The 14756-nt window shown below is 38.9% G+C and overlaps 1 protein-coding gene across 1 annotated transcript in view; it reads left to right on the forward strand.

Moving 5' to 3' along the window:
* The first annotated feature begins 6684 nt into the window (after positions 1-6684).
* The window catches only part of ITGA1 (integrin subunit alpha 1), a 154448-nt gene continuing 146376 nt past the window's right edge, over positions 6685-14756 (forward strand). The window contains exon 1 of the mRNA XM_081825796.1: positions 6685-7391. Within this exon, the coding sequence (XP_081681922.1) occupies positions 7331-7391 (61 nt within the window). The 5' untranslated portion in view covers positions 6685-7330. The remainder of the gene's footprint in view (positions 7392-14756) is intronic.

The raw sequence follows: 14756 nt of genomic DNA on the forward strand, positions 1-14756 counted from the left end.
GCTGATCTTCTGGGGGAGGGGCCTGTTGCCATGGTTCCCAAATGTCTTTGTCAGAGGCGGAATTGCCCCGCCCTTGCCTGGTCCGGGCTAAGTAACCTGCTCGGGTTTGCTCTCCGGAGCTTTTGTTCCCTGCAAGCTTTCCGTACAGCTTTGGAGGACGAGAGTGAAAATGGCGGCTTCCCAATCTCCGCCCCAGAGGAGCTGAGAACTCGGGGCCCTGCTCCTCAGTGTGCCCCCAGAGAAAAGCAGTCAATCACTCCTGTGTCCCAGGTCTCCGGCCACACTCCGTGCTCACCCGGCCTGTGACCGAGCATTTCTATCTCTGGCACCCGACCCCATGTGGAGTCTCCAAACCCAGCAGATCCCTGCAGTGAGCTCCTGTGCCACTCCTCCCTGGGGAGGAAGGGGAGTCTCCCCAGATCTGCCACTTGTTGGGTCCCTGCTGGAGGAAGAGTGGCCCAACTGTGCCATGGATCACAGTTTTTGGCAACCCCAAGCTGAGAGCACACTCCTCGGCTCTGTCTCTTCAGCCGGCTTCCCCGCTCTGATACCTGGGAGCTCTGCCGCACTCAGGCACCCCTGGTCTTTCTGTGACCCTGAGGGTCCTGAGACCACACTGTCCCAGCGAGGGTTCCACCCCCCACTTAACCAGTGGAGCGACGTCCCTTAGTGGAGCAGACTTCTAAAAGTTCCGATTTTGTGCTCCGCGGCTCTATCACTTGCCAGAAGCGGCCAAGGGAGGCCCCCTCCCCCGCCGTCTATCCGCCCAAATATCGCCCCAGATTCACTTCTCTGCACGTCCTACCTTCCAGAAAGTGGTCGTTTTCTGTTCAGAGAGTTGCTGCTATTCTTTTCTTTGATCTCCTGTTGAGTTCATAGGTGTTCAGAATGGTTTGATCTGATCCCTATCCAGCTGAATTCCTGGGACCAGATGAAATTTAGGTCTCCTACTCCTCTGCCATCTTGCTCCACCTCTGAAAATATTCTATTCTTATAAGAAGTCCAAATTCCTTAGCATCCTTTTAAGATCCTTTCAAATCTGGTCAGAAGTTCACTTGCCTTTCCTAACTTTTATTCCATTGTATTCATCCATTTCATGCTGTCTTTGCCTAGAATGCCCATTATCCTTTTCCTCCACCCATGAAACCTTCTCCCCATTTACTGCAAGACCACATTTCACTGCCATCATCTCTATGAAACCCTGTCTTTTTCTTCCTGTTGACTTTAGGCTCTGTTCTAGGGCTCATCAGACACAATTAGGAAGGCCATTCTGTGCATATCTCTAGGTATCTTGTGAATGTTCTTGAGAATAGTGCCAAGCATTTCAACATCTCTGAATCCTGGGGGCCAGAAGACTTCCTCCTGCACAGAGGTAACACCATAAATGTTTGAATGTTTGAGTGAATGAATTACATAGGGGCAGATGCTGCAGGCAATAAAAATGAATAATTGACTGTCTTGGTATAGATTATGGTCTAGTAGAGCAGATGAAAAATAGCCACATAATTTGTAAAACAAGCAATTTAAGTATTATTATTTCAGAGCCAAATCCCTTTCTCTTGATGTATTTATTTTTTATTAACTACAAGAGTATTCCCCCACATATATAGTGACCCACTCCTATTACAAGAAATATCAGTCTTCTTGGTTTAATACTAACAATTTATTTGTTTCAGTCCTGAAATTTTAGAGCCCACCTACCTGCTTTAACTCTTTATAAACTGGTGAAAGGAAAATAAATTAATTAAATCAACCTGCTCAAATAGTCCCAGAATTACCTAATAGCTTAAAAAATAATTAACTCACATTGCAAATTAAGGAATCCAGCATTGCAGCAAAAATGTTACTGCTCATCAGTGATGGTTATTGTGATTCAAGTGTGCCATGACTTAAATATTCTTGCCAGGGCACCACCCTGGTACTCCCTCCCCCAGTACAGCCCTAGTGTGTCACTCAGGTTGAAGTCTGCTAATAAGTTTTAGGAGTTTTTTACAGTGTTTAGAACTGTCCTTCACCAGGATTCTAAATTCAAAATTTTTTCCTAAGTACCAGTTGCCCAAATTTCTTTGGACCAAGTTTCTGGCATGGACTTGTTCAGGAAATAGGGTGGGAGGAACACCTATTTTATATTTTAAGTGAAACAACATTCACACAAGAACATTATGCAATAACAAAAAAAAAAAAGTTTAGTTGGTGGTGAAGTTTAAGCTCTACATCATTGTGACTTTGTTTTGATCATAGAAGAAGCAATCATGGGTTCTCAAGTTGAAGTAACAACACTAATATGGTAATTCCAGTAGACTGCTTAATTTAACAGGCTTAAAATGAAACATGTCAATGTTATAATTGAGAACAAAACTGCTTGTTTTTTTGTCCCTAGTTCCAAGTGAAAAAAATTAATGGACAGCAGATTTTCAGTAAAAAAACAAGTGTTCTACCCATTTTTGCCTCTGCAGAACATGGCCCTGGAGTCCAGTACACAGCAGGAACTTAATATTATTCAACTCTGGGGTGCCTGGGTGGCTCAGTCGTTAAGCGTCTGCCTTCGGCTCAGGTCATGATCCCAGGGTCATGGGATTGAGCCCCGCATCGGGCTCCCTGCTCAGCGGGAAGCCTGCTTCTCCCTCTCCCACTCCTCCTGCTTGTGTTTCCTCTCTCGCTGTCTCTCTATCTGTCAGATAAATAAATAAAATCTTTAAAAAAAAAAAAATTATTCAACTCTGGCGTTTGGGTGGCTCAGTTGATTAAGCCTCCGACTCTTGATTTTGGCTCAGGTCATGATCTCAGGGTCATGAGGTGGAGGCCCATGTTGGGCTCCATGCTCAGCAGGGAGTCTGCTTGAGGTTCTCCCTCTTCCTCTGCCCCTCCCCCCACCCACACTCTCTCACTCTCTCTCAAATGAATAAAATCTTTTAAATAAATAAATAAATAAATAAATAAATAAATAAATAAATAAATAAAAATTATTCAACTAAACTAAGTTGGCCATATGAGTTAGCTCTGTGAGTTAGCATCACTGTCTTGGAGAGCAACTCGCTGAATATATACATAGTAAAATTTAAAAATCTGAATCTTTATGAAATCTTAATAGAAACAGCTCTAGACAATACTACCTACCCTTAACACCTCAGAGTTGAGGAGGGGGGAAGAAAGCACAATTTGATGCTATACTAAAATGTATTCTAAACCTCATATTTAACTTTTTTTAAATGTCATTTTACATTTTTCTTATAAAAATCTGTTACTTTAACATAAAAAAAATTAAAAAGTATTTATTTACTACTGAATAAAACTGATACCACCCTTCTACCCAGGTTGGAGTGCCTCATTTATCCTGTGGCTTTGAGAACCCATGATCTAACTACCAAAGAACCCTGGCCTTCACCAGCAGCAGAACTCTAGGCCCTCTCCTATTCCTAACCCCTTAGTGAAATGTTCTTTTCTTGTTAAAAAAAAAAAAAAATCCCCTTGACATCTAGCTAATTTGAAAAGTAAGTCCTTGTTAATGTCATAATGAGTTCTGATGTCTTAATGTATACCCATTTTATTGGGATATTTTCAAGATAATTCCCTAATACAAAGTAAGGATTCCAGGTGAGGATTCCAGAAATAATAACAAGAGTTGATAGAGATGATTTTGGTCAAACACTAACATTCTCTTTTGATGCCCATCAAATGGCATCACTTCCTATGGCCTACCACACACAGACCCTGCCCTATATTCCCACTGTCTAATTCTAATTCTCCTAAAACTGGGAAGAAGAATAATTCACTTCTATTTACTTTAATCCAGGCATTTTGCTAAATGCTTCATTGGTTTGTCTCATTTAATCCTCACAATAATCTTCAGAGAGAGGCAGTATTTTTATCCCCATTTTATGTTTGAGAAAACTGAGACTCACAGAAGCTATATAACTTTTCCTAGATCACACAGCTACCACATGGTGGTTCCTGGGCATGAATCCAAGAAATTTAACTCAAGAACCTACTTACTCCAGTAATTATACTCACAATATATTAGATTACCTCTATGGAGAATACTTGAGTATGAAATGTATGTTTTTATTTTTGAGATATTAACCAGTAATCCCAAATACTTTTGCCTCATTTTATAGACTCCATATTCTAAATTCTTAATCAGTTCAGTCTCTAACCTCTCAAGGTACTTCTGATTTTCACCCATATTTCCAAACTGTCAGAGAAGTCTAATCAGATTAGATCTCATTTAAAATAGAAGAGTACATCATACAAAGTCTAGAGCTTAACATTTGCTGTCAAGTGACCCCATGTAATTAATGACTAGTTTGTGACCCTAGTTTTTACCTTCCTAAGCCTCAGTTTACTCAATAACATGTCTTCCTGTTGGAATAAAATTGGTTAAGAGAATATCTTGGCTGACATTGGTTTATGTTTAGATTTACTGAAGTTCAGAAAATGAGCACTGATTCTAAATTTAATTCTGCAGCAATAGCTATTTTCTTAGTCTCTATATTTGCATTGAAATAAAATGAGGAAGATTGCCATAAGATTCATAACACATATAGAAGTTAACTTTAACTACTACTGCTAGTGCTGGTTATCACCATTAGTGTGCAAGTCCTAGAGAAGATTTTCAAAAATTTAAATTCAAAGTATTTATTAACCCCCAAAAAGAAAGCTAAAGTTCCCAATAATTATAACCTTGGTCATATAATAAGTATGTTTTAACCATACTTTATTTCAATAAGATATAATTTTATAATTTCTCTCTTCATTTCTTTCTAATTCAGTAATACTGTAATTTTCTAGAACCCCCTATATGCATATGTACATATATATATACATATGTATATGTATTGAATTGAATAGATTTGATTTCCTCCACCACCTGTAAACACAAATCCACTCATCCACTCCTCTTTCTTTGAAGTTCTCTCAAAACTGCTTTAAACAAAAGCTGCTTTAAACAAAAAACAGCAAGTGAAGCTAACATGTGAATGTGGCTCTTGACTCAGGGAGGTTGTACAACTCATTCAACAAGGAAGGGAAGCACTGCAAATTCTTAAGCGCCTTTTCTGGCCTGTACATATACATATATATGTACACATATCTATACACATGTTTACATTTATACACACACTATTATATGTTTATGAAAACACTGAGCAATTTGAAGAGATATTTTGAAGAAAGTATTTATCATGATTTTTAAATGTCTAAGCATTAATCAATTTATCAGTATTTGATTATTGTTCAAAGCCCCATGGGCCGTACTGAGAGACGTAAGACATAACTGAGACTATAGACAGGGAGATGAAATGTACAGATTACTTATCAAGGCTTTCCCAGGAAAGGAACAGCAGGAGGCAGGGTGATAATACAGATTAATTAAGATGGGTTGGAAAGCGAAACTGGGATATGAGACCACTGAATGCAGGCATAGGAGCATAAGTAATGTCTGATGGGTTTGAACTGTGATCCAACATGAGATTTTTCTAGAAATTTATTTGTGCAATTTTGAAAATAGGACTAAGAAATGAAAATATGAAAGCTGGAAACAGGGGAAAAAGTGTTTTAAATATATTTATTAGGTAGTTAATCATTTCACACATAAATTAGAAGAGGAATTCCTTAGCTCTGATGGGTCATATTACTGAGATTTGATGGCCTTGAACCTCTCAGGGCTGCCCACCCTATTTTTGATCTTCATTACATTTCTTTACCTTTTATCTTTTCCAAACTTTGGCTCCTGCAATCTTCTATTTGGTGGCAATCTATTCAGTCATCCCTGTGGGCTTCTCCCTTCCCTTCTCTTGGGTTATCTATACTATGTCACCTGTATTGTGTTCTAGGCAGAGTCCTCCTTTGGGTGGCAGTCTTGTCCTGCCTAGCCCTAGTCCTGCTAGATAGAGATAATTAGTTGTTACTTTTGAATTGAACTGAATTGAATAGATTTGATTTCCTCCACCACCTGTAAACACAAATCCACTCATCCACTCCTCTTTCTTTGAAGTTCTCTCAAAACCATTAAGACACAGCTGCTTTAAACAAAAAACAGCAAGTGAAGCTAACATGTGAATGTGGCTCTTGACTCAGGGAGGTTGTACAACTCATTCAACAAGGAAGGGAAGCACTGCAAATTCTTAAGCGCCTTTTCTGGCCTGGGTCTCCCCGGGTGGGGTAACAATCTCCAACATTTTGACCTATCAACTTAACTTCCCAATCTTCAGTTCCCTAGAGAGTGGGAGTGGGAGAGGAAGGAGTAACATGAACATGATTTAATGCACTCTTACTTATAAAAGTCTATAACAAGAAGAAATAAAACAGTGCCCTGAGTTCTTTATTAGATTCAATCTCCAGTGTACAAACATCTTAATTCAACTCAAACAAAATAGTCCACACACATAACCATTTCTAAGGAGACTGTTTTTCCTCCCTTCATTAACCTCCCTCTTCCCTCTTGCATTTATCATTCTTCCTTTCTTTTTTTTCTTTTCTCCCCCTCTTGTTTTTCTTCTTTTCTCCCACTTACAGTCTCCCCCCAAAAAAGTTTAAGGGCAACCACCGTTCAACCACAAATCACCATAAATGAAGCAAACTCTCCATAAGCGAAAGCAAAACCCTCTGTGGGGGCGTGTCTGAGTGGACGCCCCCTCTTCTCTCTCTCTCTCTCTCTCAGTGCCAGACAACAGCACAGCGAAGTTCAAGTGTCCGCAGGAGAGGGAGGTGGTGCTCACTTTCAGAGACAGTCTAATTCCTTCTGAGCAATTTGACCCCAGGAAAGCAGCCTCCCCTTAAGGGCCAAGGAGCCAGGGCACTTTGAAAATGCCCTCCCTGCCCCAACCCAGGGAGAGGTAAGGGGTGTGAAGGCGGGGCCACTGGGCTGGCGACACTCTCCCGAAGGTCCAGCCCTCGCCCGCCTTCCTACCACCTTAGGGAGCTGGCACAGAGAGCGGGATCACCCTCTCAATGAAAGGCAGATGTCCCTTTAAGGTTTGCTTTGCAGCCCGTGGACTTTAGCCTAAACACGAACCCGCGAAGCTGGCTTTATTTGTCCATGTCTCGGACAGAGCCTGGGAGGCTGCCAGTGGGATTTCAGAGACCGAGCGCGCGAAGGGGCGGGCGATGGGGCAGTAAGTCTGGGATATGAAAAGCGTGGAGAGGACCTAGAGGCATTCGTCGAAAACACAGGAAATTCACTCTTCGGCTTCTCGGCGCCGCGACTGACCGGGGCCGGAGACTGAGACCTGCGTCGTCAGAGTGGCCCAGAGCGCGCGGCTCCCGTGCCCAGTCCTGCCGCGTCTTGCCCTCCCATCCAGCGCGTCCCCCGGGCTCTGCGGGCTCCCCGGCCATGGCCCCCCGACGCCAGGCCAGCCCAGGGGTCGCTGTCGCCTGCTGCTGGCTCCTCACCGGTGAGCGACCTTGTTTTTTTCTGAGCATCTGCGTGCGGGGCTCCGGGCTACTTGTGGGTAGGGAGATACAGAGAGCTCTGGCCCAGAGAGGTAGAGGGAGCGCTGGTTCACTTTGGGACGCTCTCCAGGTAGTCTAGGCAGGTCCGAGTACAGAAAGGAGTGTCTGCGTTTTGTTTTTGATACTAGTTTTGATGTGTTTCAAAACCTTCCCCCGCAATGGTAGGAGGGAGACAGTGCTGAAAACTTTACAAGGTAGAAATGACTTTACAATTAAAGCTGTTTTGACAGTTTACATTGTATTTTAGGACTTTGCGGAATGTCGTTCTCCCGCCTTTATTTATTTATTTACTTTTTTTTTTTTTTTTTTTTTTGGAGGAAGGAAACTAGAGGGCACCGGATATATATGCAAAGTTCCTACCTTCAGGTTACTCAAGAGTGAGCATTATTGCATTTTCTTGCTGTCAAGTATTCAAGATCTTTTCTACTACAGAAGGAGGAAAGAAAGGAAAGCAAGGCAAAATTGTTTCTTGTCCTGAAATGATGTTTCTATATAAGGAGGAGGAACACTTTGAAATTGAGAAAGGGATAGTCTCAGAGCAGACTATTTTTTTAAATGCAAAATATAGTATTGTTACTTGTGTATAAAAGGTATTTTTAAGGAAGGACTTTAAAAAAACACTGGAAATGCAAAGTTATATCCAGTTTAGAAAAAGGTTGAATCATAGCATTTTCTAAGATTTTCCAAATGACTAACCCATGGTCAGATTTTACCATATACTGAGGGAGGATAGTTGCAATGGTGAAAGAAAAAGGCAGATTGGTGAAGCTTTGTGTGAAAGAAAGTGACCTGATTAATGGTTAGGTTAATGGCTGGGTTTAGCATATCATCAGTATTCAATGTTCAGTGTCTTTACTGCTGGCATGCTTATTGGTATTAGTTAATTTAACATTTTTCCATTAAAAACAGGGGTGATCAGGCCCATTACTCTGATTTAGATGCCCAAGCATTATTAAGTCTTATGAAGATCACTGAGAAATGGATTATTCGCAAGCAAAACATTTTTTCATGGTGAGGTGGTATTAAGAGAGTTAATTATGAGCTATTGACTTTTCATCCAAATATTTTCCACTACTCAGGATGTGTCCAGTAATCCAAACAGTAGTAACTTCTGAACAGCTTTACAGCCAGTGAATGGTTTAACTTACTAGCTACTGTCACTGCCCTTTGCACTTATTTGACCTATGATGCCTCTTCAGCTCAAACTTTTTGGAGGTTGTTTGCATTTTGTTGTCGTTGTACAAAATCTGAAGTTTTCTAACTACTCAAGTTGTACCTTTTTCATTTTACCAAATAAGCAGTCACTAGTGCAGAAACGATCAAATGCAGTTTGCACATCTCCTCTAAAAAGACAAGAATGAAACTTAAAAAAAATAGAGGTTAATAAGTTACAATTTCACATATGTATATATGAAATATATGTATATATATACAATTTTATATATTATGTAATTGAAGATTTTTTAGGTTTAACTATTTACTCATGCCTAAAACAGTCACAGTTGCATACTATGGGTTTTCTGCAATTGTTGGGATAATATGCCTTGCTAAATGCAGAAAAGGACTTAAAGAATAATGCATAGATATTTCTAAATTATAATATTTAATTTCCTTTTGTGTGTATGTGTATTACTCAATCATACTAAAATTTAAAATTTATTGCATCAGAATCAATATGTTCCTCATATATGCTATATTTATACCCATTTCACAACACAAGGATCTGAAATTTGACTTCTTCCTCTCCTTTGCTGGTTTTTGTCAGCTTTCCTGGAAACTTCTCAACTCATAGAATTCACAACCAACCTGTGGTCTCATCACCATACTTGCCCATGCACACTACTGTAGAGAGCTCTTTTTGTTGCAAATCTGTACCCAACCTCTAATCTATCTTCTTAATAAGTAATTTTCATTATATCTTAGTCTTTTTAGTAAAACAAACAAACAAAAACACTTTCGTGGATCTTTATTGTCTTCAGATGAAATCCAGAATTCTCTACTGACCACTCGGGGTTTGCCCTAATCTAGCACCTCTCTCTCTTACTATACCTGTATCGGTTTCCTATTTCTGTTGTATCAAACTACTATAGATTTATTGGCTTAAAAGAAAACAAATATGTTAACAGTTCTGTAAGTTAGAAGTATCACTGGGCTAAAATCAAGGTGTGGGCAGAGCTGTGTGTCTTCCGAAGGCTATATCAGGGAGAATCCAGATTGTTCCTTGCCTTTTCCAGCTTCTAGAGGCCACCTGCATTCCTTAGCTTGTGGCTCCACCCTCCATCTTCAAAGCCAGCAGAATAGCATTTTCACATCTTTCCTCTGACTCTGCTTCATCGTCCATTTCCTTCTCTGACTCTGACCCTATTGCCTCTTTCTAATAAGGATCCTTCTAATTACAATGGACCCACTTGGATAATCCAGGATAATCTCCTCATCTTGAGATCCTTAATCACATGTGCTGAGTCCCTTTTGCCATATAAGGTAACATATTCACAGGTTCTAGGGATTAGGACATGAACATCTTTGGGACACCATTATCCTGCCTACCAAAACCCTGAAATGTAAACTTCCCATGAAAGCCAGTCACATTTCCTTACTTTCTACACAATCCTCATGCTCATTTTGCTACTGTGGCTATGATGTTGTTGTTTTATATATCTAGAAAAGAACTCCACCCTTCCTTCCCACCACCCCCTGCCATCTAAACAAACTCTCTCCAGCCTTCAAAGCTGCCATCTAAAGGAACCCTCTCTAGCCTTCAAAGCTGGGTTTATATCACGACAACAAACCACCATCCCAATAAACTTCCCATTGGATTAAGAATTGTCTTGTATTAGCTTTTAACAGTATTTTAAAATGATTTGTCAACAAAGATTATTATTTTATGTAAGTCAAAGTCCCAGCAAAGAACTAGTGACACTAACTATATTTAGTTAAATATATTTAGTTAATTAACTAAAGAAAGTTTAATAAAGGACTGTTTACAGAGGCATTTAAAGAACTGACAAAAGATGGTGGAGCACCTAAGGACAAACAATAGTGAGAAGAAAGCCTCTGAAGCAACAGTGGGAAGAGAAGCCATTACCACTCTTAGGCCTGAGGAGGTAGCACTGTCAGGTTGACTGTGAACTCTAGCTATGGGAGAAGGGCTGTTGGACAGGAGCTGGGGCATAGGAAGAGGAGTGCAGCTAGAGCCACAGCTGAAGCCCAGCCAGGAGGGAGCAGGAGAAATAAATACCCCCTTCTTTTCCTCCCACCCTCTAATGTCTTGCCCAACCCTCTCATTGGCCAAGTCCAAATGGCAGAATTAAACCTCCTGGGGAATAGGGTCAGGACATACAATAACAGAGAACAACTAACACAATGCTGAAAGGCACATATTTATTGGGAACATATTATGTGTGAGGCCTTGTGCCAAAAACTTTACATGTATTATTTCACTTTAATCTCAAAAAAAGGAAAATTTTAGAATATTATTCATATATTAGAGATGAAGAAACCAAAATGCTAAGAGATTAATTTGTCCAAAGTCCCATGACTAGTAAATGGCAAAGCCTGTGCTCAGCTTACTCTCTGATCTCAAATCTCATGCTGTGAAATAATATGCCATATAGACTACCAAATTCAAGTCCATTTCCTTCTTGCTCAACCCTCTGAACGTTAAAGCCCAGCGTAACTGTCTAAAAGACTTTGAAAAGGACCTAATTAATGATGCGTATCTGATATTTTCTTGACTTTTAGGTATATCATGAAATTAGATGATGTCCCACCCTATATTAATTATAACTCAAATAAGACTATCCCTGGATATTCAAAATATAGAGAATGACCCCTATTTGAGTTATATGTCTCTCCTCACTAGAAACATTTTAGCCTAAGAGCAAGGAGTCTGCCTTTGTGACTTTTTTCAGTTAAGATTTTCTATTCAAAATGAAGTCCAGTGAGGTGATGGCTGAATATGGAAATCAAATACTTACCCATAACAAAGAAATGACCTCCAGTGGCACACAATGGACTGTCAGGAATTATTGAAGATGGTGAAACTCTTTAGTCATTATGATGTCTGTAAAGGTAGCAGTAAATTCATAGGATGTTTGTTTAATAAATAGGCATTGAGAGTAGCAATGAAATATATATGTTTAACTAGTTTGCCTATTTTTCGTCCCTGCTGTTGTGATGCTGTTTTGATGCATAAACTCTTGGGCCACAGCTTATAACTGTTGATTTTACTTCCTTAGATGGATGCTCTTCTGCCTATGTTTTTTCACCTCCAACCCAAGAAACTTCCCATTAGGTTTAGAACTTGCTGGATTTTCATATGCCCCTTAAAATATTTTGTAGAGTAGCTAGCTCGTGTTTAAAACATATTCAGAAAATTAGGGATCAAAATGCTATTCTTTACCTACACAATCCTTCTGTTGTATGAAACACAAAATAGTGTATTTGAATTCATGTTAAAAATTGAGATGAAAGATATTTGGAATTGTTGCCACAATGCTAAAATCAAAATACATTGCCTATCTGGAGTGGTCTGTGACTGGAGAATTGTATTCACTCTCAAAGCAAGTACAGAAGAGTATCAAGAGATGTAAATGAGCTGAATATATTCCTGTCAAGATTACTTAGTTTCTTTTAGCTCTTCTGTTGTGCCAGCTCCTCTGAGGTCTCCAGGCCTTTGCATAAGCAGTTGCTCACACTGCTTGCTTACCCTCAAGTCCCCACATGAACGTCATTTCCAAGAAACCCACTGGGGTAAATTGGTCCTCCTTCCCCAGAAACGTGTAAGCCTCTAGCGTCTTTGCTTCTATACTATACCACATGATATGGTTAATTAAATATCTGTCTGTCTTCCCAGTTTGCTATATGCTCTGTGAGGGTAGAGTTTATTATCCTTAGCATCTAAGAATAATAGGCACTTGAAAAGTTGTTATTGAATGAATCTCAAAAGATAGACAAAAGACAAACTCATAAATACTTAAGAGATCAGATTGTCTCTTCTAACTGTATCCTCACCTGGAATATATATATATATATGTGTGTATATACACATATATATACACACACCCCCATATTTATATCTGATTGAATGAGAGACACCATCAATTGAATAATGCATCATTATTTTATTCACTACGAAGAAAAAAAAGTGCTGCCAATCCAATTATAATTATTAGACTGTTAGAGATGTTGAAAGATGGGAAAATGTGCATCTGAAAATTACAAACATAACATACAGTAAATCTACATAGTAATTTTCTATCACATTTCTTTGTATTTTTAAAAACTGCATCATAAAATTTCAAACATACTCCTGGATATAAATGACATTCTTTCTGGATACAATGATATGAACCTTGTCCCTCTTCTTAGTTTTTTTCTATATGATACAGGGGATAATTGTTCCTCTGTCATCAGCAGCCTCACCAAATCCCAAGAATGAGCTTCGTCTGAATATTCTGCTTCAGGAGAAATGTGACAATAAAGTAATCAAAAATGTTCCAGTTGCACAGGATCAATGACTAGTTTTGGCAAACCCTAAATTTCTGTCATAAATGGACTAGTGCTAGGGCTATACGCATATGAAGGGACCTAATTTTTATCTAAAGTCTTCTATAATTTAAAAGGAAGATTAAAAAGTCAACTAAGTCTTAAAAGGAAGTTAGAATATATGCACTGGTTGGTATTAAGAATTCACTTTATGTGCAAAAACATTAATATTGTTTTATCCAAACAGTAGATCTCTGTAAAAAAACAAAAACTTTCCCTTTTCCCCTTTTGCCTGAATTAGCTGAATACTTCTCCCAGCTGTCCACTTAGCTTTGCTTGTGGAGGGCACACGGGCATCTTTGAACAACCTGAGGGTAGCACATTCTCTTTACATAACTGATTGCATTTATTATTAGATATTCATAATCAGAGCTCTGGCTTATTCTGCAAAGACCATTTTCTAAACAGGCATAATGAAATTGTCATTATACATTATTTGCAACATTTTAAGATCCTTTCCTCAGTAAGATGTGTTTAAGATAATCATTTTCTTATCTCAGCACGGGTATCTCAAAAATTGAAATAGGTTTTTAGAAACTTACCTTAAGAGTAATCTTCTCTTTAAAATTTTAGTAACATTATAAAACAGAATGTTTTCCTAATTTTAAGATGCCAGTGGTAGACAAGTTAAAAATTCTGCATTAAAGGAGAACTAACAATTATGCATCCTTTCATATAACGACTATGTTCATATGACAATTGCTGTGCTGGGTTTCAGGAACACAAACAAATAAAAGGTAGGCTCACAGTCTGAAAAAGGCAACAGACAAGCAAAGAAGCAATGATGGGAGGAGCCTCTAAGGTACTTTAAGCAAAGGAAGGAAAAGATAAGTATGTGTTGCAGAAAAGTTAAGTCTTGCAAAAAATATACTAGAAACAGGAACATTTATATAGCCTTACCGTGCTAAGCCCAGGGTATTCAAACAAGATCTCCATTCTTCAGGAGCTCAGAATCCCTGATGCTGTCATACAAACCATTTCTAACATACCATTATAATAGGAAGGAGAATTGTAATCCAATTCACCAATGAGGTACATGAACTCATGCACTAGGGCTGACCTAAGGTTTCCCTGGAGAAGAGATACTAGTATAAATTAATGGTACCCAACAGATTATCCAACAGTCAACTTTACTGAACCAGTTATTTTTCTAAGGCTGAATAATTATGATCATGTTTAAGTGAGCCCTTGCCCCTTGCTTTGTCTGATCCAGATTTCTAGCTTCAGGTCACTCATTCTTAGAGATATACTACAGTATCTCACGTGTTTGTAGAACTCTACAAAGTATCATAATCTCAATAGAACCTTATAAGGGTTTTCAAATGAGAGAGGCAGGACAAATAATCTGATTTACAATTTAGAATGAAAAGTTCAGGTTTGTAGATGTTAGGGGACTTAATCTAAAGTTGCTATAATCTAGCTAGAAAGATCATGACTCATGTCTGCTGACTCTTGCTGTGCAAGTATTAAACTTGGTATTGATCTTTTTCTACTGCAATGGACCTTAGGAAGAATAAAATTCAAAAGGTACTATGCAAAATTGAAAATAAATATGATAGGGTGAGATTATGAGTAGTGTTTTTCTTTTTTTAAAGATTTTTGCAGTATAATCTTTATAATTAAGACAATTTTAATTATTGAATTCAATGCCCTCAATTCTTAAGTATAGAAATGGAGTTTCTAAGAGACTAAGGTCTGCCAACAGAGTAAAAACAATTGACAGGGTAAAAATTACAATCCATAATGCAATATATGTTAAG

The sequence above is a fragment of the Leptonychotes weddellii genome, chromosome 7, assembly GCF_054177405.1.
Source record: "Leptonychotes weddellii isolate Sample4059 chromosome 7, ASM5417740v2, whole genome shotgun sequence".
Taxonomy (NCBI): domain Eukaryota; kingdom Metazoa; phylum Chordata; class Mammalia; order Carnivora; family Phocidae; genus Leptonychotes; species Leptonychotes weddellii.